Source organism: Cygnus olor, chromosome 2, assembly GCF_009769625.2.
Source record: "Cygnus olor isolate bCygOlo1 chromosome 2, bCygOlo1.pri.v2, whole genome shotgun sequence".
NCBI lineage: Eukaryota > Metazoa > Chordata > Aves > Anseriformes > Anatidae > Cygnus > Cygnus olor.
In genome coordinates, this window is record NC_049170.1 from 147,377,410 (window position 1) to 147,403,593 (window position 26,184).

At 43.6% G+C, this 26,184-nt stretch overlaps 1 protein-coding gene across 2 annotated transcripts in view; it reads left to right on the forward strand.

Moving 5' to 3' along the window:
- The window catches only part of DEPTOR (DEP domain containing MTOR interacting protein), a 76,513-nt gene that overhangs the window by 40,866 nt on the left and 9,463 nt on the right, over positions 1 to 26,184 (forward strand). Inside the window, exons 5-9 of one of the 2 annotated variants that reach the window (XM_040546965.1) lie at positions 10,334 to 10,519; positions 11,134 to 11,268; positions 14,568 to 14,638; positions 15,288 to 15,392; positions 15,933 to 16,121. In XM_040546965.1, coding sequence (XP_040402899.1) covers positions 10,334 to 10,519; positions 11,134 to 11,268; positions 14,568 to 14,638; positions 15,288 to 15,392; positions 15,933 to 15,956 — 521 coding nt within the window. In that variant the 3' untranslated portion in view covers positions 15,957 to 16,121. Of the gene's footprint in view, positions 1 to 10,333; positions 10,520 to 11,133; positions 11,269 to 14,567; positions 14,639 to 15,287; positions 15,393 to 15,932; positions 16,122 to 26,184 lie in introns of those variants that run through there. The other variant, XM_040546964.1, reaches the window with a different exon arrangement.

The following is a 26,184-nucleotide window of genomic DNA, read 5'->3' on the forward strand; positions in this document are numbered from 1 at the left end:
GTCAAAATTCACATGCAGCAAGAGATGAAGAAAGCTGTCTGCCGGCACTGGGGTAGATCAGACCAAAGCAAGGGTGGGCTGGGGGCAGGCAAAGAACGGCATGAGCAGCCACACACAGTCACAGCCCTTGCTCAATCTGGAAAACAGGGATACTGAGATATCCAAGGAGGAATGAGGGTATGCACAGGGCTCTTTCTGGCATCATTTTTGGCTCATGCTAGTCGGTTATGGCATCTCCTGCAGCACTTACCCTGCACCTACAGCCCCAGCGGCAGAGAACCACTGACATAGATTAAGTCCTCTCGTCCTCCTTCCAGGACTCTCTGGGTACAGAAGCTGGGGGATGAAGAAACATCTGTACATCTTGCAGAAAAGTTTAAGGTCTGGAAACTCAAGGGATAAACACTTTCCATTTCAAAAATCTGGTTAATACCAGTAAGAGTAACTTATCCATTCTCAGCATCTTCTCAAGATGAGTATTTGCATTTCCTCTGTGGCAGCCACCAAACATTTTGAAATCCTTTTCAGCATTTTGTGGTGTGCAGATACAGAGTGCTTGTCCTGCAGGGCACGCAGCGCGGTGTGTGCCTGTGAGAGGTGCGTGGTGGAGCAGCAGCGCTCGTCCTCCTGTGCCAAGTCACATTCTGTCTCTTTCGCTGTTGCTATTTTCCAAGCTGCTTCTTGCTCTTGAGCGCATGTGCTTTGTGTTATTTCCTCTCTGACGCGCTGGATCTGACATCTGCCCAGCACCTTCCCTAGGCAGCGACTGCAGCACGATTCAGTGAGGGGTGGTTCGCATCGCTGCCCACTGCTGCCTACCTGCTGTGTGAGTCAACAGCGGCTCCGGATGCAGCTTCCCAGCCCTAGACCAGCAGAGGAGCACATGTGATGGGTGTTGAAAATGACATGGACTTTGCTTTCCTAAATGACTGAGGGGTGGGAAAATCTCTCCGGGAGCTGACTGGCTAGCAGATACCTTGCTTGAAACATCTGATTAGTGCTAGGATTTTATTATGATAGAAAACCTGTGTTAAGATGTGCCAGACATGATCTGTGTCCTTCCTCCTCCCCCGCAGTTGCAATACCTTTCAGCCTAAAAAAGTTGAATTGAGCTAATTGCTCTTGGCTAGACCTGGTGAGCCCAAGGCATGCGTATGTTCTGCTCAGCACAGAAGCAGGTGCTTGCCACCTCTCAAGCGTCAATCCTTTATCAGCACAACTCCACTGTGCAAATTACTTTCAAAGGTGAAAACAAACATTTTGTAGTGACTTAATGAGAACAGTAAATATTGACACATGCTATCTCCCTGTCTCTGCAGAGAAGTCTTAAAACATGTACTTAACTTTCCCTCTTCTCTGCAAGGACTGCATACCTTACAAAATGAGGCAAAATTGCCCTGAACAAGATGATCACTGCATTTAGTTTTAAACATCAAGATGTATGATGCAGTTGAAAGTTCTTTAAATTGTGGAATTAGATTAGATATCTAACGATGTATTTATTTCTTTTTCTTTTGTTGAGAAGTGTTCCTTTCTCACCTAAATTTCTGTAAATTGTAACGAGTTGTTAAATTTACTTTATATACTCAATTCCTTATGATTAGTTGGCATTTCTTATTTTATGAGTGAAAATTTGCCATATATGTGAAATACTGACTTCTTCCTTAATTTGAGATTTCTCTTTGGAAACCCTATGCTTGGAAATACCGACTTCGGTGAGCAATTTACAAGTGCCATTGAACCATCCCCTAAATCCTTGTCTTAAGTGGTCATAGATTTCCTCCTCCAAAGTTAACACACGGATTTTTATATCATTTATATGGTTGATCTAACACCTGCAGCTGTTGGAAATATCCAAGTATTCATTCTGTATAGTCCAAAAAGCATTCAGTCTATATAGTCCTATAGTCCATTCTACATAGTACTAAAAACTGTAAAAGATTTTACTTTCACAGGTGGTGCCTTGATTTGTCTCAGTAAAACTCAAGCCTTCAGTTAGGCTTTAAAGTCCTCCAGCGTAACTTTGTTTCTATTATTAGCCTGGTTCCTCCTGCGATGATGCCGGGCAGTGTCACTGATTTTTTTTTTTAATCTGTGTGGCAGTCCTTCCGTGGTAGTCCCCATGAATAGGGACAGCGACCTCACCTACAGTAATTCAGCTGCTTATGCTAAACCTGCAGACATCTTTGCATTTTTTTCATGATTTTGCCCCGGTAGAAATGTAAGAGAATAAGAACTTTGCACACGAGTGTATAATCTTCCAGCTTCCTATTCTGTCAGCTCTTCATTGTGCTCTCCTTGCAATTGTCTTTATCTAAAGCAGGAATTTATTTTATTTTTATTTTTTTTGAAAGAGCCACACATGTCTATACATTAGGGAAATAACACATGAACATGCCTTTTCATATTAACTACTGAATTCTATTTTTCTGTCAGAGAATGGGTTTCAGTTCTTAACAGCTGCAACATAAAAAAGATACCCAGATGGGCCTTTTCATCTTCTGCTTCCCTTGCCACAGACTGTACTTTCCATACTTTATTTGGAAGCAGAGAAAACCAGTTGGCTGTGTTCTGTAAACTTGCTAAATTAAAGATGATAAATCCTCGTATACAAACTGAAAAGGCTGCTGAAATGAGTGTGATTCAACACTGGCTTTTCATTCTAGAATAAGGAGCGTGTATTTGAAAATAGACTGCAAATAGATTGCAAACCTACTGGAAAGACAAAGTGTATTTAGAAACATTTTTCTGCATACCTATTTTAAGGCAGCTAAAATGAAATGCTAATGCACTGAGCAGAACACACCGCTTTAATAGGAGCAGGAGACTCGGCGTATTTCATTTCCCAAGGAACTTTTGACACCTGTGTATTGTAATCCTTATGCTTTGAAGGCAGAATAAAAGTTGTCTAGACTGTTTTTTCGCTACATGAATATACTGCATTTCATTGCAATAGCTCAGGAGACATGGTTCTCTATATCACAGTTTTTCTCTGGACACTTGTCACTTGTAGGACATGCTTACTGGCTTCACCCTTTGCTGGGATGAGGTGGAACAGCTCTCTGCATTTTGTACTTCAGCCTCAGGATCTGCCTTACAGTTTTATACAACAGGCTCAGTGGAAACTGTAGCAGTTCAAACTTAGATCCATTGTCTGCTCTCAGCGAACTCCTCGTAATCCAAATGTGAAAACAATCCCACATAGTACAGCCGCAGTGCCAAGAGTGAGTGCATGCAGAGTGAGTGCATTCACAGGTGGGCTTATCTACAGTCTACGCAGCACATACGCATTCATAAAAGGTGGAAATGCAAGTGTCATGTTTATATGGTGCAAGGAGTCGGAGATGGAAGGCTGTCTGCTCGTTGGGCATTGTAGTCCCTCTGCCTTGACGGGAGGGAGCTCCAAGCAGGTGGAATTCATCAATGTGTAAAAGGAAACTAATCCGAATAGGTGCCATTATGAAAATGCATTTGCAGAAGCCAGTTTAGCTTTAGAAAAACAGGAAGCCTTTGAGAGGAGTGGGAAAAGCATTGTCCAGTGCAGATTAAAGTGTCATTTATTCTCTGTTGGCTGCACGTGCGCTGGTGAAGGGCAGGAGAGCAGGAGCGGTGGGGCAGGAGCCGCAGTGCTGTGTGACCGGGGTGGCAGCGCTGAGCGGGTTAGGAAATGCTGAAAGCGAGAAGCTCTGCAGGACGAGCAGCTCACCTTCTCCTCCAAGCCTGCAGGCTCGTCCAAGCCCCACGCGAGCAAAAGTGGCCGTGCACTTCCACTGCTTTTCTGGCAAGAGGCAGAAACCAAGCTGGCAAAAGGCCCGAGGCGCTGAGGAGATCAGTGCAGCAAGCTGTGTGCTAGCTATGCAGAGAGGTTTTTTTTTTTTTTTTTTTTTTTTAAGGATCTGTTGTTTTGCAGCGTTGTTTTGTTTCCTTCCCTTCCAAACACCAGTTCTGCTTAGGAGAGGGGAGCGAGGGAGCAAGGGCCGTGGGGCTGGAGCCGAGGCCTTGCCAGAAGGAGTGGCAGAGCCCCACCAACCCAGCCATGCCCTCCCTCAGGGCAACCAGCAGCCCCCGTCCCTCCCTCCCACAGCTGGTCTGAGGGCTTCACATCGCATTGATGATGTTTCTCATCACCCTCCACTTGTTTTCAGTACAATGTCAACTCTTTTGGGGTAAATTCCTGTCACTTCAGAGGTCAAAACTGGTATGGTCTTCTGAGACGTGCTGTGGGAAGGGGCAAACCACTGCAGCCAGTAGTGGGGAAGGTCCAGAAGGGATCCGCAGCTTTGGGTTGGGCTTAACTCTATTTTAACAGAGCGAACTACCTCAGTATGAAGATACAGTCTACTTAAGGATAAACTGGGATCGCTGTCTTACACTGAAGGGCTTGGAAATAAGCTGCGCACTGCTGGGAAGGGTTCGGTGCTGCTTGTGTCTTCAAGTAGGAAAAGACCTGACATAGCAGCGCTGAGAATTCTGTGTACTTAGCTAATGCTTTTCTAACCTCGCCTCTTAACCCCAGCACACGCACACACTTACCCAAACAAACAAGCACACACTTGATCTTGTCCTCTGCTGTCTTGAGGAGAACTGCTCATCGGCTCCTTGGGGAACTTCTATCTCCTTCCCACTGCTCCCTGACACAAAGCAGCCATGGATGCCCTAGCTATCAGCGAGTGATGGCTTCTTGTTTCTGGGAACATGCAGATCAGCTGGGGTACATCACTGCCCAGCATCTGCTGGGATCCGTAGCATTCAGCTGGTAGAAAACACTAATCACTACACTGGAGATGTGCAGATTATCAGCCCTAAAAATCACGGGGAACTGAGGTTGCGGGAGGGATTTGGGGAAAGAGCCAGTTATGAAAATGGCTTGATTTTTAAGGCATGAGTCACACCATTTATTAAAATAGGCTTTTGTACTTTCTAAAGCCTCCTCAGTTCCATGAAATCAATGTAAAGCTAATATTTTTATCTCTGCTGTGCATCAGTCTCCTTGCAGAAGAAAAGGCTGTTTGAGCCCTGTACAGTTCCCAGGATTTTATGGCAGAATCGGAAGCTGAAAGAAGATTTGTGTGGACATTGCAGTTTATATTTCATATATTTGGACAGAAACTGTGAAGCAGCCAGGCACAAGAACTGCCAAGGTTGCAACATTAGGTGTTCACAGTCTGAGAAATGCCAAAATAAATAGTCTGAGTTTTCTTTTCTTAACAGTAAAGCAAATATGGAATGATCATCTAAAAGCTTTGCTGACAAAGTTTGCAAACTCTGTGGATAAATGAGGCAGCAAACAAATAATTGCACTCTATAAATTAACCTGTTGTTGTCAGTCATTATCCAAAAAGAGGTGTGTCTTCATATAACTAATAACTTCCTAGTACACCTAGGAAGTGAGAATACCAGCCCTGTTCGTTGGTATGATGCAATGCTGAGCAGGGGAAGGAGGACGCACAGGGCACCTACACAAATGGTTCCCAGCTGATGCTGTTAGCACAGTACGGTTGTAGTAACTATTACTGTAGGCTGAGATGTACAAAAGGACACCTGTAAGTAAAAGAAGAGGAATGAGGCTTTAACGATGAGCATGCTCTGAGATCCGTATTTTAGGAAGGATAAAGAAGCTCTGAGGAGAACTGGAGGAAGGGTGAAGAATAAACCTGAATTTAAGGGGTATTATTTATTCAGCTGATCAAAGATGTTTGAGAGTTGGCTCCATAACTTCACAGACTTCTTTACAAAGGTTTCTGACAAGACCTTATGTAACTTTCCAACAAAGGTGTTACGAAGTCCACGGATTAGAAGCTAAACACGTTCAACCTTGAGTTTAGCATTAATTGCCTGGCAGGGAAAGTAATTGGGACAGCTCATGAGGGGAAGAGTAAAGCAGACATTACAGGCTGCTTTAGAGTAAAAGTAAACTGTATTTTTGTGAGATTAGAAGGTAATTTTTTAGTTCTGCTTCTGGCTGTAATTTTGTGTCCTGTGTATGTGGGAGATCAGACTGGTGGGTTGTGACTATACCTGCAAACTTGACATCCATGACCTGGAGTTAATGTTCATGCCTTTCCCTCTTAGACCAGAACTTCCCTTGTGCATTTTTATGATTTTGGAGGTTGCCAGTCACCGTATGCTCTTTGGTACAGTTTCTCTCTGTTTCATAAACTGCACATCATAACATGAACATGTTGCCACATGAGCAGTGGTGAATTAAACAGGAATGAAAAACCCATAAAATCACCCCACCTTCCTCTTTACAACATCACCCTCATCATGTATAGAAGCAGGTCCTGATACTTGCCAGCCACAGCCTGACATTTTAAGACAAACCGAAATGGGTGCGGGTTTGCTTTTCTGTGCTGCATTGTGAAGGGCAGTGAGCTAACTGAGGAGTAAGTAGGTAAGTCAGTCCCTATCCGGAGGGAGCAGCTTCCACGAGAGGCACAGGGACTTGGAGCACGAGCCTTGTCAGCCACGACAGGTTTATCTGCTGCAGCTCTGAGTCAACACTCGAGGTAACAACCTCTGAATTACCTTTAAAGAAATCCTTCCTGAGCAAGTCTGTGCAGCCCTCTGAGCTTTCTGCTGTCAGCTTTGAAAATGTTTTCACTCCCACTTTTCTCTGCTGATTTCAGCAAAATGCTGGCTGTTGAAGCAGGTAAATGAACACTGCTTGCTCTGCTGCCTCTTGGCTGTCGTGTACAGTGTGACAAAACCAACTTCTGTGTGTGCTCGATGCCCAGTAGTCACATACTTGTGACTTGTGTCAGCAGCTTTCCTCAGGGACAAGGGCACGCACATCTCCATGCGAGGAGTCTGTCAGAGACAGCCTGCACTGGTGCCTGTCTCCCCCTCCTCAGCCTCTTCTCATCTGTAGTCTGGACATCCCTTTTTTCACAACATGCCAAATACGCTCAGCCAGAATCCCAGCATGGACATTTTGACATTTCATCCTATATCATGAATAAGTCAGGAAGTTGATGATTCAAAAAAAAAAAAAAAGGTCCCATGGGTCACACCAGTAATTTTGGTGTGTTATTTTATTTGGTGATGTATGTACAATGAGGTTGTTTGAGCTACGTATGTCTGTTTATTTTTTAAGCCTCTCCTTAAATGTACATAAATATTACCTTTCAGTCAAGCAATATGCATAAAGTTACATGGTGCTACAAATACATTATTTTCTCAAACTGAGAATGTTGTTCTAACGTTCTCACATGAAATGTGAACTATCAGGAGAAATGAAGAATTAAACTATGAAAATCAGCGAGCACTCCAAATTCTGCATTGATACTACCTGTCCTAAGCACTGGGGCTATAAGCCATTCATCGTGCAAATCACATACAAGTATTCTACAACATACAGTAATTGTTCTTATCTTTTACACTCGTCTTCATTTATTGCATCAAAATTCACCCTTCCGTGGAGTAAAATAGTTACTCCAATATAAAACCTAAGCTTCACTATTGTAAGCATGTAATGTTGCAGTATTTAGTCAAAACAAATATTGTTATTCTAAAATGCTCCAGTATCATGGTATAAAACGGTTACATTCTGTGGTTTCATGGTCAGTAATTAGTCCAGAATTTAAGTGCTTTATGGTGCCTGCAAATCAAGCATGTGTTGATCTCTGATTATCATAATTTCTGAAGGCTGTCAGGGCACTTCAGTTAACGGCACAAACAGAACAGAATTGTGTTTCTTAAAAGCTGCAGTGTCATAATATTTAAATTGAATCAGAAACCATGATGGTATTTCTTATATGGCAAACAGTTAGTAATTCTGCTTCCAGGTGAGTATTTGTGGTGTCCCCTTTCATGTAAGATTATGAACCCCAGTAGCATGCTGACTAAGTAGTGCTTTTCCTTTTAAGTTCCAGTGAACTCTTTAAGATGTCATCACAAAAAAATGAAGTGTTTTTATTTATTTATTTTTAATTTATTTTGTATTTGCATCAGGTTATTCTAATCCTGCGGTATTCTATTACTAGAATACTTTTACTTGTGGCAGTGGTCTGAAAATGAGAGTGGTGCCTGGGAACACCAACGTATTAATTCTGTCTCAGACAGCAAATCCTTTTGTGGATGTAGGCAAGGCTCCAGATCTCTCCTCCTCTATTTCAGTTCTTCAAAAATAGTGGTCGTTAGTGACTGCTGCTTAATAGTACCGCATGCTACATATGTCCAAAGCGATGAGCGCAGCAGCAGTGTGTGCCTGCAGTAATGAAGGTGTCAGGACACACGAATGAATTGCTTGCGGTGCTAAATGGGACTTAGCAAAGCCATGTGGCTGCATATGGCTGATTTGAGGAAATAACAGGTTCAGCCCCGAGATGAAGCTGAATAAAACCAAGTGGCACTGGCTCTTCTGAAGCTCTCAAAGGGAATCACCCAGTGCAGATACCAGCACTCTGTTGTGTAGATGGTGCCTGAAGCATTGCACTTTGGGTGCCTGGCACATCTTTTCTGCTTTATTCGTGAAAAAATAAAGGTAGAGTTTCGAAGGAGGAGGAAAGCACCACGCAAAATGCCGTGCAGCTTACCCCATGCTGTGGGAGTCAAGGCAGAAACTCGGCGTGGCAGCCAGGGCACAGGCACATGCAGTTCATGAAACTCCTGTGTCCTGATTATTCCCTGTGTCCCAAAGGCAGAAGGTCCATCTGTGCGGTGTCCCATCTCTGGCAGTGGCCCAGGCAAGCAAGAGACTGGCTTCTCTAGGCTTCTCCGCAAGAGGGACTCACAGTCTGACCCCATATGGCAGCTTCTGTGCCTGTATGGAGGGCTGAGCCCTGAGCATCACGGCTAGGCTGGCCTCTTCTAAGGAAGTAAGGATAACTTACTACACTTCCCTGGAATGAATATGGTCTCTGAGACCAGAACCTGCTGCAGAAGATGTCTGGGCTCTTTGAAGGTATTCCTCCAGCTCACGGGTATCAAAAGACAGAGGAAGTGCATGTTTAAATACAGCCTTTTTTGCAAGGCTATCATGCAAGGCTCCTGCTACAAAATTGTAAGGTGTTCAGAAGGGGTGAGAGGAAGAAGGAGCGTGTTGAGGGGTGTGAAAGAAGGGATGAGATCAAAGAGCACGTTGAGGGCTGCAGATCTGGCGCAGCACCCTGGGTTCTGCTGCTTTCAGACCGCAGGTGCCAGGCAGAGCTGAGAGCAAGGCTCCGGCGCAGTGCCTGCGGCAGAGGCTGAGGCCGAATGCCTGAGTCATGTTCGCCAAGCGTCAGGCTTGGCTGCTGTCTGAGCGCGTATCTGTGGTGTTGTTTAGACGTTACATGTAAATACATACAGCCCGCCAGTCCTCGTGATTCAATATTGGAAGAAATGCAATTTCTAAGCGGGGTAAATCCAGAATGTAGATCCTTCATGGGAAAGATCAGCTGCGGGAAGTCATTTCCGTGGAACGTGATCGGAGGAGCTGAGTGAAGACGGGGAGAATGCAGCCAAAACATCTCCTGCAGCTATTTAGGGTCCTGCAGTGCTAACGCAGGGGCTGCTCAGGAGAGCTTTCTGCAGTCCAGCCCTGCAGGAGTCAGAGCTCTTCAGGGACCTGGCACAGAGCTCGGTCCAACTGCTGCATTTTACATCGCTATTGAGAAGCAGCTACAGCAACCACGCAGACACTGCGGGCAGGCTGCAGTCTGTGGGCACACTCAGTCCACCAGCAACCTGGGATCTGCTCTCAGTGTCAAAACAGGTTGTAATTAAGACTTCTGCTCGTTACGTTAGAAATGATTTTTGGCCAGGTGCCTGTTCCCAAACCTTGTGTATGCGTGCAAAGGAGAGGAAGCGGAATGCAGGAAGTGTCTGGGACACCGTGTCTGTGGTGGATAAGACAGAGGAAATACACAGGTCTCCCTTTTCTGCTGCCCCGTGGCTCTCATGGAGGCAGGCAGGGCGGCCAGCTTCTCAGGGCCGCCTGCGATCGAGGCACAAAGCTCAGGGGAGGGAGGGACGTAAGTCTGGTATGCAGTGACCACAGCTCCGCCTGGCACACAGCGTGCACCGAGAGGGGCGTCACGCGGCCTGTCACAGAGCGATGGAGTGCTTCCACTTCCACTCGACAAAAAGGAGTGCTTGCCATTAATCAAGGTGCTCTGAAAGATGCCTTGCAGCTGTGGCCGCTGAAGTTCCTACTGTGTTACCGACCCTATAGAAGCGTGCTTGTTGAAGCCACCGGTGTGAAGCTGGCCACCTTGCCCCTTTTCTGAGTCTGCAGCGGGGAGGGAAGAGGTGTGAGTGTCTGTTCCTCATGGGAGGGCACACGTGGCAGATAGGTACGCTCAGATTTCAGTCCCACCAAGCAATCACTTCTATCTGATTCTTTTTCCAGTGTCCAACAAGCACCATTTTATGGACAGCAACTTGCTCTACCAGTGCAGAATGAATTTCCGCCGGCGGCGGCGGTTAATGGAGCTGCTCACTGAGAAGTCTCGCCTGATGCCAGAAAGCCATGACAGCCCCTTTTGCCTGCGCAAGCAGAACCATGACAACAGAAAACACACCAGTTTTCTCTCAGGTGACTCATCAACTCTACTGCTGTCTGTAGAGTGACTCCATGGGATGCTAAATATCCTTTAGCATCCTTTTTGTGCAAGGGATTTCAGTGTTTATCTGAAAAAAGTACAGGGTATCGCATATCCCTGTTCACAGGGATTGTGCTTTCACTCAGTTTACCAAATCTTTAGCTCTCTGTGGTGGTTTTGCTCCTGTATAAATAACAGCTCTCTTGCTGGTCAAAAATTAGTGTCCATGATCAAACAGAATGGATTTAAATCCCCCTAAGCCCAGAGCAATTTGCCATATATTCTATGCTGGTTTTGAGAAAAGTGAGGGGAAGGGATCCTGCAGTGTTTGCTATACAATGCTATCAAGCAGGAAATGAAAGAATAAATGGGAAGTAGAAAAAATTATTTCTCTATACTGAAATGCCTCCTAGAAAATCCTGCAATGGGAGCAGTTCAGCTGTCATGTTAGCTATGGTGTTATAGTCATGCAGTGACCCTTCTGTGTGCAACACGCTTACCCCTTAGAAAGGTGAAAGCGTGGCTTAGTGTCTTAAAGAACCCGGAGAAACTCATTTAATAATGGACGCCGGTTCCCTTTCTCCCTGTGTTTTCTCGGGGCTTGCAGTGAGTCCCACCAAGGAGATTAAGATCGTGTCGGCGGTGCGGAGGAGCAGCATGAGCAGCTGTGGCAGCAGTGGGTACTTCAGCAGCAGCCCGACGCTCAGCAGCAGCCCCCCTGTGCTCTGCAACCCCAAATCTGGTAAGCACCAGCGTCGCTTCTGATGCACAGGCGACAGGCGCAGGCATCTGTCTGGGGAGAAGGGGATGTGAGGAATGCCTAACGTCACGTCTAGGTTTATCTTTTCAAGGATAGATTAAAAATTCACAGCACCGTGGGTTTTTAAGGCCGGGGGGGACTGTTAGCATCACCCAGCCTGAAGTCTTGCCGAATGCAAGCCAGACGTCTGCCTCCCATAATCTCTGCACCAAGCCTATAATTGTGGTTGGAGCTGCAATTTATCTCTGAGGAGGACATGCAGTCAGAGACTCAGCTTCGCCTCTGCACTGCCAAGCCCTGGGCCGACTCAAGCCTCCTCCTCGAGACATTCCTTCAGCGTAAGTCATGGGAGAGTTTAACTGTCCAGTGGCCACTATGAAATAGCACAGCTCAGAAAACAGCAGCATCGAAAACCGGAGGAAGCATTGTTTGAGCCTGTCAAAGACCATGTCAATGTTTTTGTTTGTTTAGGTCTTGCACTGGTTTGTTTGGGAAGGTAAAAGTAGTGGTGAAGCTTATTTTCCTTTTGAAAGGATTTCCTATCCCATGCCGGAAGGTTAAACACACCCATTCTTCCACAGCTTGGTTAAAATTGTTTCTTGTTGTACATCTGTGAAGGGGAAAACAGACTGGAATGGATGTTGTTTCAGCCTCTCTATTTCCCTCAGAAAGAGCCCTGAAGTTCAAAGTCCATGTTGCCCTTTATGCTCCTTATTATTTCGGATTTAGTATAAATTCCCAGTTCTCTGGGCAGAGGGGTGTGTACAACCGATGGGCAGGAGGTCATTTTTGGGATTATTGCTCGTTTGGAGGAGGGGACACCTATGCCATTGTGCATGGCATGCGAGGGGGTTGCTTTGCCCTGCAACAACCTGCTAAAGGGAGGTGGGAAAGCAGTGGTCTTGCACAGGCATGAGCACACTGCAAGGAGCTGGCTGCTGGGTCCCTGCTGATGGTGTGGGCAGCATTGTACATCTGCGGAAGGCTTCAGTGGATGACTGTCAGCTTCTCCTTCAAAGGGATGCTGGCATTTAAAGTGACTGCTAGAGAGTGCGTCAAGCACTATGTGAGTCTTGTTCAAAATGCTGACAATTCACTCTGGAGATGAGTAAGTGCATTTCATCCCAGTTGTGCAGAGTGGCCATCAGAAACACAGGTGTAGTTACGGGGACATACTCTTTCTGCTGTTAGCACATTTCCTTCCCTCTCTTTAAGCTCTGCTGGGAATTGAGGACGAGGGTCTAAATTAAAATCAGCTGAGGGACTGAGTGTGATTGCATGACCAGAAGCCATAACCCCATACACCAGACCTGCTGTTCATTTCTGGGCAGCGCTCTCAGTGCTGTTGGTCATTGCACACTCAGAGTAAGCTGCTGCAGGGTGCTCAGTGCCACCTTCCCACACATTTGCACCTCTATGAAAAGTGCCACAGTATTGTACCTTGGCAAAATATCTCTCAGGTATACTACCTAGAAATGCTCTGATACGTTTGGTATGGTGAGCCCTTGGCCCCAGTACACCATAATTGCATCCTGGAAAATTTTCTGGGACAGATAAAGCAGCATTCATGTGCTGTCCATAAATGTGTGCATTATCTGAAGTATGCCAGCCATTCCATTCATTTATGGTTCTGATTATATACCAAGTGTCAACCCATGAGCAGTGAGAACAAGTTTATTTTAATGCAGCTGATTACACAACACTGAAAGAAAAAGGATAGGCTGATGTTGCCCTTCCATAAATTATTGTTTTGTTTTTTTAAACACAACCTCCCTTAGGGTAATTTCTCCCGTAGCACAGCTACAGATCCACACACCATCTTGCAGAGGTTAACATAAGGCTGTCAGATGTAAATGTTATGGAGGAATTCTTAAACCTCTGCTGGACTATAAAGTGATTTTTTTCACCAATAGTTTCCTGCTATCCAGAACAAGAGCATGTTGCTGAATTGTATAGTAATAAACAGAAGACAGGCATCTTGTCACCTGAGTTCTGTTGCAGGCAAGGACTTTAAAAAAAAACAGGTCATGACTTGACCAGTCGTGTAGGAAAACAATCATCAAACGAAATTTCTGAGGGTATAATGAAGGGTGGCATGCAAGGGAGTCCTGTGTGGATGATTTATCTGATTTTCATTTGTTGACTGAGCATAATGATCCTGGTTTTTTAAGTTGAACAGGCATTCTCTGAAAAGTGTAACTCTGGCTAAATGACTGCTTGTCAAAATCCACGGGAAAGAAAAAAAATACCTAATGGTTTGTGTGCTAGAATTCTTCCTGCTCCCAGGAGCGTCATTAAGAAATTCATGAATGTTTCAGAATACCATCTGGGAGAAATTTTATATTCCACCTGTGACTTAAAAGGCAGACATCATGAAAATCATTTATCACTAAAGGAAGAGCAGTCATAATTTGAAAGGTGAAGCAGGCAAATGCAGTGAAGAACATATAGCTTCCCATTGCCCTCCATGTTGTAAAGCATTGACAGACAGAAAAATACAGTATGGTATCAATCTGATTTGACAGAACATTGCATTTACTTTGTTCAGGGGAAAATTAAGTCATAATATAGAAAAGTAGTGGGGAATGTCGGGATATGAGGGCATTAGATATCTGTGCTTACAATTGCAGAAACCTCTTTGTTGGGATAATACCTGAACCAAACAGCAGCAATGTTGCATGACAATGCCAACATTCCCTGCCTTCTTCCAGGGAAAATCACCTCCCATCCCCACGCAAAAAAAAAGTTGGCGGAAAAGGTGGGGATTCAGAAAGGACAAAGACTCACTTCTTGGGTTGGGCAATGGAGGAAAGGTTACCAAGCTTTCCTGTATGTAGTATAACCTTTCTTCAGAATTTTCTTGTTACTGAATTCTGGGATTCCAAACTGAGTCAGATGAAATAGCAGAGAGCACACAACGTGCAGAGGGAGCCTGCAAGAAAAGCTACTTTGTGCCAGGCAGGTTGGCCACTTGCTTCTGCACTGAACACAGGAACAGCCATTTCTGAAGTTCGTGGTAGTGTTTAGGGGGTGCCAATTGCAGACATCGACTTCTGTTACCTCAACACCCCAGTTTTCCGAAGATCTCGTCGTTGGTGCTCAGAGTTATTCTTCAGTCTTTTCTTTGGCTCTTCTGCTACTTTCAAGCAAGACCTCAAGACTTGAAAGAGTGTATGGGATTTGGGACCAAAAAGATACCGTATTCCAACACTTTGTCTTATTTATTAGGAAAAACTTGAGAGGAATGCTTATATTGAATACTCATTTATGTACCCCTACAGTACTAAAGAGACCAGTGACTGCTGATGAGCTCTTGATGCCTGGAGCCCCATATGTCAGAAAAACTTTTACGGTACGTCTCTGGTATTTTTCTCTATTTCTGTGTGTTGTATGCATAAGGTAATCCAAACGGACATTTTCTGAAGGGATAATTAGAGCTTATTTGCATTTGCTAAGGGTTGTACTTTAAAATCCTGAAGTCCGTTATCAGTACTTCCACACATTTCAGGTCTGATTCTGCACTTGTTTATCCTGTCTTTCTGCCAGCGTAGTACTGCTGACTGAAATAGGGTGTGAAATTACATAAAGCCAGTAATATTTTTATTATACAAACTCATCTAAACTTTATGCTCCTGGTACTGTGTTTGCTGTAGGCATGGATTATCTACCCAGACTGAAGTTTTCTGCTCAGGCATACTTTTTCTTAGACCACGATGGGACAGAAATTTTAATTCAGTATTAGAGGAAGCCTTTCTGAAAAGACAGTTTTGAACCTAGTCATTGAAAGCCTTGCCTTTTGCAGCCTCCTAGTTTAACAAAAAATTAACTGAAACCAAAAGACATAGTGCCTTTCCCATATGTGATACAGCAGCCTGTACACAGGCTTTGATAAAATATAGTCACACAGTGTTCATTACTGTGTTGGAATTAAAAAATACTTTTCCTGAGCCATTTAGATGTGTCATGGGGCCAGTGCTCACCTCCTTCTTTTCTCCTTCAAGATCGTTGGCGACGCGGTTGGCTGGGGCTTCGTGGTGCGGGGCAGCAAGCCCTGCCACATCCAGGCTGTGGACCCCAGCGGGCCAGCGGCTGCAGCTGGCATGAAGGTGCGTGGTCAAACTGGGATGCTTTACTGGGATGTTTGGGCTTCTAATTGGAGGTCTTGGGCTGCCTATACTTGGCAGTGAGAGGTGCTCTTCTTTCCTGGGCTGAGTGTCTTTCAGTTTCAGGCATTTCTAATTGTTGATTTCAGTTACCTTTTGCCCTCCTCCTGTTTCTTGTCTTCTGTCCTAGAGGTTCTCAATAGAATCACGGAATGGGCTGGGTTGGAAAGGACCTTAATGATCATCCAGTTCCAACCCCACTGCCATGGGCAGGGACACCTCCCACCAGACCAGGTTGCCCAAAGCCCCATCCAGCCTGGCCTTGAACACTTCCAGGGATGGGATGTCTTCAAGTCCCTTTCTCGTGTGAAACTCAGCTCTTCTTTCCAAGTTACTTTCTTGATCTTTTCTTTTTTTTTTCTTTTTGTTTCTTTTGTTTGTTTGTTTTTGCTATTTCCACCTATTTCCAGCTCTGCACACATTCTAGCGTTCCTCCCCTTTACTCTGCAATGTATTTGTAATTTATTGCAAAATTGTATGCAGGTTCTACACTTTGCCTACATGTGAAGATGAAGCCAGGCATACCTATTCACGATGAAGTTAGTGTAACCCATTGGTCACTGTAAAGCAGTTAAAATTCAAGACATTTTAGAAAGAAGAATGTGTGACACTCATATTTCATAAAGAGTTGAAATGCTTTCATACATGATTTAAAAATAAATAAATAAAATTGCCACGTGAAGGCTTTTGTACTGCTAATGCAGGGCCCATTGACTTACCTGCTGTTTTGGATCATGTCTGCAAATTAGTCACTCTCTTGTACAGTGGGAAAAATAAAAGCAAAGCATTATGCTAAGAACGCATAAAAGCAAGAAAGGAAACTAGCTGCTACACCTATTCCAGTGTCCAGAGTGGGCCAGGCGCAAATGAGCAGCTTACGTCATGTTTTCTTGTATCATAACAACACAAGTGAAGGTTTCAGGTGTATTCCATGAGCAGCCCAGTTTCCCATTAACGTATTAATTAATTCATTTATTAATTTTATCCTGCTTTCTAGAATCTGTCTGCCGTTGCCAGTATACTCACCCATGGATTCCCACCCACCCAGCATATGCCACCTGTTCTACCCATTGCACGGTGCTGGTGGATATGCCGTGGCTCCTTCTTTAATGAATATACAATAGGAGTTTCTCCCCTCTGGCTGCTGCTTTTTTATGAAACTAGCAAGAACATTCTGTCTTTGAAACATTTACTTCCCTTGAGGAAGGGCAGCCAAAGCCCTAGAAGGCTGCAGAGCCTGTTGGTACAGGCAGCACCTGACACATCCTGCTGGCAACCAGCTCCATTCTGGAGGGAGCTGGATTTTATACAATACATCAATATAATATGCATTTATAATTTTTATAGGAAGAGTATTGTTTTTGAAAAGTAATCCTGCCTAAAATATACAGGACTGAAATTTAAAAATAGTGAATTTATGCATGTGTACGTTCTAGATTCTGAAATTGGGAGTTTAGTACCTTACAGTATCTTCTCTCAGAATTTAGCAGCCAGCAGTAGAGTAGATCTATTCTGAAACTTGACTTGTAAAAATAACACTGTAGCATCATATATAATCTTAAAGTTTTCACTTCTGAACTTCGAAGCTTAGAGCTGAATATAGTGGGCTTTGGGTTTGTGTTTACTTTTGCCTTTGTGTTGACAGCTCTGCAACTATGCAGTAGGACATTTGAGTTAAGCCTGTTTGTTTTGGTTTTGTATTGCACCTCTGAAACTGGTTTTGTGTACCAAACTGTGTCCTCGTGTCTTCCATTCCTGCTCTTGGTGCACTCACGTCCTCTGATGGGGTTATGCAGGTTTATCTGATCCACTCACAACATAAGAATGTAAGACTCCCTTGTCCTAGTGGGAGTAAATGGTATTTTAGACAGTAAAACTGTGATATATTGCCCTGAATTTGCACAAAGGATAGAGCTGATTATTTGCAAAGGTCCTGTCCTTACACAAAACCCCTTTTCAGAACAGAATTGTGCATGAAACATGGTGGCCATATGTTAGAAGAGTCCTTGCTTAGACACCAAAAATGGTGCCCCGCTTTCAGAAATGCTGAACACGTTTAGCCCCTGGTGAAGATATACCAGTTTCCTCTGAAAATAAGGTTTTTCTAAGTATGTGTTGAGGTGTTCCCATGGCAATAGGTATGTAAATTCTAGTGCAGTATTTGAATTTTTTTTAAATCTATGTCACTTAATCCATCTGTTTACAGCACTCTTCAATCTGGCAGATTTCAAGGAATCGTATGACAGGCTTTGCCATGACAGCTCCTTGAAAATAAGCCTTCCCCCCTGTAGAAGCTGCAGGTGGAGCATTTTGAAAATAGACCGCGGCGTGGTTACTTCTGGTGGCCTGGTGTAGGAGGCTTTTGTCTGCCAGTGCTGCTCTGAGTGCTACACCAAAGAAGTGCTAACAAGGAAAGTTGGCTATGATGAAAGGGCAAGAATTTGAAGAAGAGCCAAAGCTTGGCGTTGCAGTTTGTAGAAAAGTTCTTGGCAGTATCAGCAGGGTTTTTCCTCCCAAGGAGATGTATCCAGTGTAATCAGTTCTGGAAGTGTCTGTATTTGTAAAGCTTGTGATTTTGCACTTATCTCTCTTGGAGAGCATTATATTCCCGTCTTTGCATTATGCTGGACAAATTGTTGCAAGAGGACTGCTTCCTACCATCTCATTGTAGGACTTCACTTTGTGCACTTAAAACCCCACTGTATATTACATAAAGCAGTAAACGTTACAGGATCAGTCTACCTGAAGGATTCTGTGGTGTCTCATTTTCAATTTGAACTTGGCTGGGTTCCCGACCTTCTTCAAAGCTGTGTGAATGGAAAGCCTCAGTAGAAATTTCAATGAGCTTGTCATGGAGCGCTTGACCACATGCAATGGTTGAGCGTGGAGTGACTGGGATGCCCAGGTCTCCGTTATGCATACCCACCTCTGGCATGGCAGCACGCACCACCTCGTTACAGTGACATCTTCCTCTGGGGTAATTTTAAGACAATTTAATTCTGAGAAAATTATTAGCTCAGTCTGCTTAAGAGGTGCAAGAGAGTTTTGTCTTTGTGGTTTTGAATCTCGATACCTCTTCTGGGCCAGGTAAATGGGATTACCCTTTACAGCTTGGGGTTCCAGGTTTGCAGCTGAACAAATAATTTAATAAATATGTTGTCGATTAGCTTTATTAAAGTCTTTTTAGAGCTGGTTCATTGAAGCGCAGTCGCCTGTGGCAGCGTTGGAGGATCGTTACGGCTGTAAGCGCATTAACAAGCAGAAGCTGGAGGCGACGCAGGGCTATGAAAGGAGTCAGTGTTGCGATGCGTACATCCAAGTTATTTGTAGCTCTGTTTTGCTGTCTGCTGTCGTCAGCAGACTGAGAAGGGAAGACAGGAACAGCAGGGTTTAGAAGTTCCAAGGGTGCTTTAATATTCCGGATTGACTGGCTGCAAAATTCAGGTCTCTGCAAATGACACTACTAAATACTGCCAGTTGTTGTCAGGAAAAATCTCATCCCACTTTTTCAGTGTTTTATTCTGTAAACTGTTTTCTGTTTTTAAGGTAAAAGTGTTTTTGCAAAGTTACACAATTTGACTTCAAACTCGTTAGACATTACACGTTGTTATTTAGTGTGACATCACTGCAGCAGAGCGTGACAAATGTCGCAGACCAAGCTTGGTGTGAGGCCTAGGGAGGAGATAAATTAATTGCTAATTTTGCTGATTATCTGTTCTTCCTTTTGGCTGGAGAAACCAGTGCCCAGCTCTAACCTTTGCAGAATGCTGAAGAATATCTGACTCCTTAAACTGATCGTGAACAAATTAACATATATAGCTGTTACACGTAAGGTATTTGTGTCATACACATTGTCAATGGCCACTCAACCTTTTCTATCCTGTTCCAGTTCTTCCTCATTTCAGTTAGCAGCAGGGAGTTTTGGGGACCGTGTAGTGGTTGGTCACCAGAACCAATCCTTTTTTGGGGATTGCAGGATACAGCCAGCATCATTTCAGCCTGGTTCTACTCTCCTGTTGATCTTTAAAAGCTGGCAGAGCGAGGAGGTCAGCCTCATAAATTTCTGTCTGTGTCATCATCTTTTACATTCACAAATGATTATTTCAGTTCTGGGCTGTCAAATGAATTCACTAGCAGGCTAAGAGCCAAATCTCAACCACTATTGAGTAGCCACTGTTTCGTGGTATGTAATTGTTGTCAGGGGCTGTGGAGGCCATCACTCACTCAGATAGGCACTATCTGATCAGTCCGCAGAGTCCAAATACAGCCACAATCACAAAATATTATAGGTCTGAAACATAAAGAACTAAAAGCTACACATTATAAGGTGCCAGCCTTTGGGGAGGGAGTGGGGAATCAAAACCATGTGATATCAGAGGGATTGCCACTGTTTTCAGTTCCTGCAATAGCAAGAAATTTGAACTGTGAAATTCTTGGGAGGTTGAATGTACCCAGTGCTGCAGAGAAATGCAAAACCCATGGTCCTTGCCAATCTGACCTCGAACCTGGTGATTGCTTAGCTGTTTAAGATAACCAGTCTGAAAACCCTCAAAGAACATTTATTCCTCCTGGAAAAAAAATACCCCACTTATGGCTGTGGCCAATCTCCAATGTTCTACAGAATAGCGGGAAAAGTGGAGGATCGTGGACATCACAAGTGAGAAAATTGTTTGTAATTCCTGACGGCAGCCTAGTGGGAGCTTGAAGATAGGGACTTATATAAATAAGGTACAGTGAACATGCTGCCATTTAAACCTCTCGATGAAGTCTAGGAAAGGGAAGATACTTTGGTGTTTGGTGCTGGGACTCTAACCCTTTAAAGCACTGGGGAGATGCTTCAATGCTAATTGAAGGTATCCAAAGGGTACTTTTATTATCTCATGTGACTGAGCTTTAAATGAGAAGATGAAGTAGGCTTGGATAAATATTTATACTGTGCACTAGCATATGGTGTTGTTGAAGCAGATGCAATTCAGTCTTAGAATTCTTATCTTATCCCAACATGTTACTGATTGTAGAAAAGCATAAATTACATGAGTTGCCATCTGTTTTCAATTACAGCATGAAAACACTGAGGCAGGTTGGTATTTTCCTTTAGCCATGTTATCAGCTAGCTGCTGAATTTGATACTTACATTAGAGTGAATTCAGAATGAGTGTATTTAGTAATGTGAACACTCAAAAAAAGTTGCTGACAAACTGCTTTCATAGCTTGTCCATAAATAGAGAAGCAGCAGAGCTAAATGTGCATGTGATGAATGCCACTAGTGTGGTGCTTGAAAATAGATGCATATATAAGTTTCAAACATGTCTCCCTAAGTGAGTGTCTCAATTTTTGATCATATTTAATTATAAACTATAAAATAAAGGTCCATTCTCCTCCATGGAAATGTGGTAGCTGTATTCAAGCACCTAACTTTGACTCCAGAGAAATCTAATTTTAAAGAATCAGATTTATATTTTACTATAAAATCTACTCCTGTTTTGTGAAACCAAAGAAAATTTGAACAGGCTGTAGGCTCAGTGTTCACTTTATGCAATTGTAAACAGATCCTCAGGTTTTATTTGCCAATATTGAGCACAGAGATGGAGAGAGGGACCTGAGGATGGTACCCAATAGCCTCAAATATCTCGCGAGTCATGCTCAAGAAGAGTGGTTTGTCCCATTAGTTGGGACATGCTAAGAACATGGTAACAACATAACGGTCAACATTTTGGGTGCTTTTCTTTCCACTTAGTCTTTGGCAAATATCTATTCTAAAAGACTAAAGAAAAATGTAGTGAGACAGCTGTGTTAGTAACGTGATGATTCAACAGAAGTTGGAAGAGATCAAATATTTGTGAACGTGAAAATACTCAACTCTGCCATTGACATGAAAAATGGGTTAGTGGCTGGTTGTCCTTGACAACTGTTTAACAGCATGCTTTCCTGATTGAAGCATGAATCTGTGCTTGGATTTGCCGACTCTGTGCCTTCCTTCTCATTTTGGTCTGCGGTCATCATTTATTTGCTCAAGGAGTTAGCTGAGGTGATGCATCTGTAATTGTCCTAAAGTTCCCATCTCCATTGGGTGCGTTTCATTAACCTAACTGAGCAGTTCCTGAATTTTTTATGACCTCTTTTAAATAGGTTGGACCTACCCTAAAACCTTGGTAATTGAACTATACCAGGATTATTGCCTTGCAAAAATATGATCGAAACACAGTTCTCCTCCTGAGGAGTACATCTGAGCACTGCACTGTGTGGTCATGGAAACGACGTGGGACTCAAGAGGTCTAATTGAGCCATCACGGATTTTGGAATCCATTTGCACAAAGTAAATGCCTTCGAGTACCATTAATTGCAGTTAAATGCTGGACAGAGCATTTTAGGAGCAGCAAACTCTTTTTTAAAATGAGTACTGGGCAGCAGGCTATATCTCGCACATCTCCTTTTGTCTGAGAGTTTTGTGAATTCAGCCCTCTCACCAAGCTAAGGGCTTCTCTTAATGAAGGAAAATGTGATTTGGGGAGCTGCATTGTGTGTCACTGCCAGAACTTTGTCTGGTTGCCAAAAGGAGACAGGGTTTGGCAAATCTTTCCTTTGCTTTCACTGCAGAATGCTACAAGTGCAACAACAGAGTCCTTATGGCCTTGATCATCCTTTGCGTTAGCACGGTGTCTTTAGGTTGATTGAAACCATGAGAAGTTTTCTCGGCAATCCCCCTTTTTCCTTGTCATTGGGAATCCCAGTGCAGGATTTGATGAGCTGCTAATCAGTCTCTCTTCTGCCCCTTCACTCCACCGGCTACTTGGTGTTTTATTCCTCTTCTGTGGAGGAAACTGTGTAACTTGTGGACCTCTCAGAGAGGCAGGAGACTATTTTAGAGTCACCCTGACAAGGGCCTGCACGTTGAACCTGCCCCATGGTGGCCACCTGGAAGACAAACTGGGTTTGGATTCTCTTCTTTACCCTGTCACAAACCCTCCGTGCAACTACACCAACCATTTTCCTACCAGAATACAGAGATATTCTTGTACATGGGATTAGACGGATGGACAATGCCAACAAATCTGAAACAATGGAAAAATCTGATGAGTAGATCCATTATGGTACCAGTACAAATGAAAAACCCTCCAGGTCTGTTAAAGTTTCGTTTTGTTTCCAGGGGCTGTGATTAAGAGCGTATGGTCTAGGTTTCCCAGTCTCAGAGCCAAAATTTACAGATGAGATAGGGAGACTCCTGTGCAGCAGCGTTAAACCTGCACAGCTCCATTGAGTTTCAAAAATCAGTTTCTCCAACTGCTCTCTTTCTAAGCCATCCTCCTCCTTTTGGTGATGAATTTGTGTTTGCATTAATACTTTCTTTGTGGTATACGAGCCTGCCATCCCTGCCCAGGTTGTAACTGTTCTGGGGCTAGCTAAAGGCTTTCCTTTTCCACTGCTACCCTATTCTGGTCTCTTCTAGTCTTTACCAAAATCCTCCTCTGCTTTACTCTGTTTTCCACTAATAAATCATTAGACTTCAGGTATGACACTCAGGTTCTTTTAAAGCCATGATAAAGCTCCTGCAGTCTTCAGACATGTCAAAATTGCAACCTGAACTCCTACTTGTCTTGGTGGAACTCCATTTTTTCTGCTTGTTTCCTTGGTTTGCCTTGCTTCTTTCCCCCCGCAGTTGTTTAAGGTTTATTTTGTTTTGAACCAAGGCTCCAGTATTCATGCTGAAGCCGTTTTGGATGTTTGGGTGAATTCCACTATGTACGGATATCTCTGAATGGATGGTCACTACCAAGTAGATGGGGTGCAGGACTGCATTCACTGCAATGGACTATGGGCTTCTGTTCTTCTGAGTCAGTGGACATAAATTAAATTATAAAAAAAAAAAAAAAGATGTTTTAAGATTTTTTTTTATTGGATTAGATGATAGATGCTTGCTGTGGCTCTCAGGGACTGTGTTATATGATAAAGAAATCAAAATGCTGCGTGTGTAAGGTCATACCCTGAAATATAAGCAGAAAGATCTGCTGCCATGCAGAAGGGCAGAGCAGTACTCCAGCAAACTAGCCCACACGAATGAAAACAGAGGTAAATTCTTTTTGTGATTCTCAGTTCCCTTGATTTTCAGTCCTGCTTTTGAAGAACAGGAACCATGTTAGTCACTATGGAGAAACTGTTTATCTACTAAAAGAATTAAGGTAGTGGGAATTCCTGTGTAAAATACAAAAGAAGGAGCTGGTTTAGCTTTTTGAATACAAATTTAATCTTTAACAGTGAATTACCTTTTCTTTCCCTAAACTTTTAGAATGCAATTTTAGCACTGGCTTACCGCAGATCTGAATTTTGGCCTACAGATGTCATGATGTCATGTATTATATTTCCAGTAACTCTGTGTGATTTTTTCTAAAGACTCTTTTTAACGCAGTGGGAGAGTTTTACTGGGCAATAAAATATGATTCTTTTTCTTTACAACAGCTGAAATCTTATGCAAATGTAGAAAGTTTTGTGATATCTCAGAGCTCTTCCTTCTGCCTTCCCAAGGGTGGAATTACCATAAGAATTGACCTTGTTTGTAGGTTGGTCACCTAAAATGCTGTTGGGCAACAAGTGACCTACTGTACTTGTGTCTGTGCATTGACTCCTTTTCATCAACAGCAAAAACGATTCAGAAAAAAAAAATTGCCTATGTTCATAATTGGAGGTCAGTGGATTTTTAAAAATTAGCCAAATTATTTTAATAAAAAGTAGGTTTAAAACCCCTTTTTGAGTAAGTGGGGTTTTATGGCAGGATGAACCAGATATCTGAACGCCCTGTGCTTACGAAAGGGCTTTCTTGATTGTTTCTGAAGTCTTACAGCTGTATCCATTCAGAAGGAGAGAAAGCAGTCTTGGTTTCAGCTGCGCTGTGAAACAGTGCTGGGCTTGTGTTTTGATACAGCTTCCAAATTCCAGCAGGGTCTATAGCCTCTTTAATGGTGAGATTTAGTGCCAGCCAGAACAGCTGTGATCTTACCCTTGCTCGAGCTTTCTTAGGCTCTTGCAGGTCACTCCTAGGTAGCCAAGGTTCTCTAAAGGGTAGTCTCATTCGAACAACTTAACCCACTACTGGATTTCTGCAGTGGCTAAAATATGAAAAAAAAAAAAGCTTAATAAATTTTGAACTGCTTTTGCTCTGGACTGAGAATTAAAAGCAGTTTTTATGAGGTTTAGTGGCAATACCCGTTTCCCTTGAAGCCTTGAAGGGGTCCTCAGACGATGCTTCAATGACAGCACCGTGGCCACGGCAGCTTTCGGCCCTGAGAGCTTTGGGGGATGTGGGCGCCTTCCCCGCACTCCTAGCCACGCTTTCTTGTTGCTCTTCGAGACGTAAGCTGGCTTCCTCTACTGCTGCAAGCGACTGATTGGGGAAACATGTTGCATTGAAGCTAGGGCTCTGTTTAGCTAGTCAAACACATGGCGAAACAATCGCACTGTTGTCCGTGAAAACAGAGCAGCTGTTTGTCTCCAGTGGCGCAGACCGCTCGTGCTCCTTGCGCTCCCGATAGCGCAGGGTGCTCAGGAAGCCCTGCACAGCTCTGGCCGCCCTTGCCTCTCCCTGGTCCGGGCTGAATTAGGGAAGATTTTTGTTTAAGTGATATGCGACCCAAACTAACTACACACAGTTAGTTTAGCCTAACTACATTTGACCTTGCAAGTAAATTGATAGTTTTAAAGTTCTTAATTCATGATGCGTGTTTGTCTTCTAGCTCTATAGTTCACCTATGCTATACCTCTAGGATAGGTGTAGATATATTGTGAAAAAAAATAACACGTAAAGGTCAAGCAAAGCATAAAAAGAAGCTATGTCTAAGCTAAGACCTCCTGTCCTTCTGCTACCAGTGCAGTGTTTCACCCAGAGCCGCCTTCAGCAGTCTGAGTTATTTCACATTTCCATGGTTGTTCTGTGGTAGGTATCAACTTACACCATAAAATAAAAATACTTGTAAAGTTAAGTGTGCAGTCGCTGGTCTGCTTTGCTGCTGTGGCTCAGGCCAGCTCGGCTTCACGCATGGGCGTCTCCTGCTTGGACTCAGGTGGGGTCAGTCACGTAACACTGCTGCCCAGGTAGGGCCACCAGAAGTAGAGACCTGTATTTCCCTGTTCCCTTGTACCTGATTTGTGGAATATTTACATTTCAGGGTGCCGGGTACTTCCTTTTATTACCCTGCAGGTATCTACAGGTAGCTTTAATTTACCTGCGTGGGCAGTTCCCTTGGCGAGACCTTGCCCTGTTGGTGTCTGTCCACGCCGTGCCTCAGCTGGCAAAACTCAACTCTGCGGGGCTGAGACTTGCATGGAGACTGAAAGCTGCCTGCTCCCAAACAAGAGTTGTTCTCGTGGGCTCTTTTCGCCCTCTATTTTGTGTGCTGTATCTGAGGAACTTGTACAGCAATGGTTTCATTCTATCCCCAGTGAAAAAAAGACTAAAATTCCTCTTGTTCCCATTGGTGGGGATGGAGGGAGGGAAAGGCCACCTGAACCAGTGATGAGGCTCATTGACATCTAATGATATCAATGAAAAACTAATTCTTATACGTCGGAATTAGTTTTTATATTAGTGTTGTTTATTTTTTTTTTCAGTTAAGAGTTAAGAGTTGGGAATACTATAAAAATGCAGATCCTTTGAAAAAAAAGATGGTGCTTTCTGTAAACATCCCACTAGAGAAATTCATACTTAGGTAGCCTGTAGTGAAGCTTTGCTCAGGCAAACTATCCG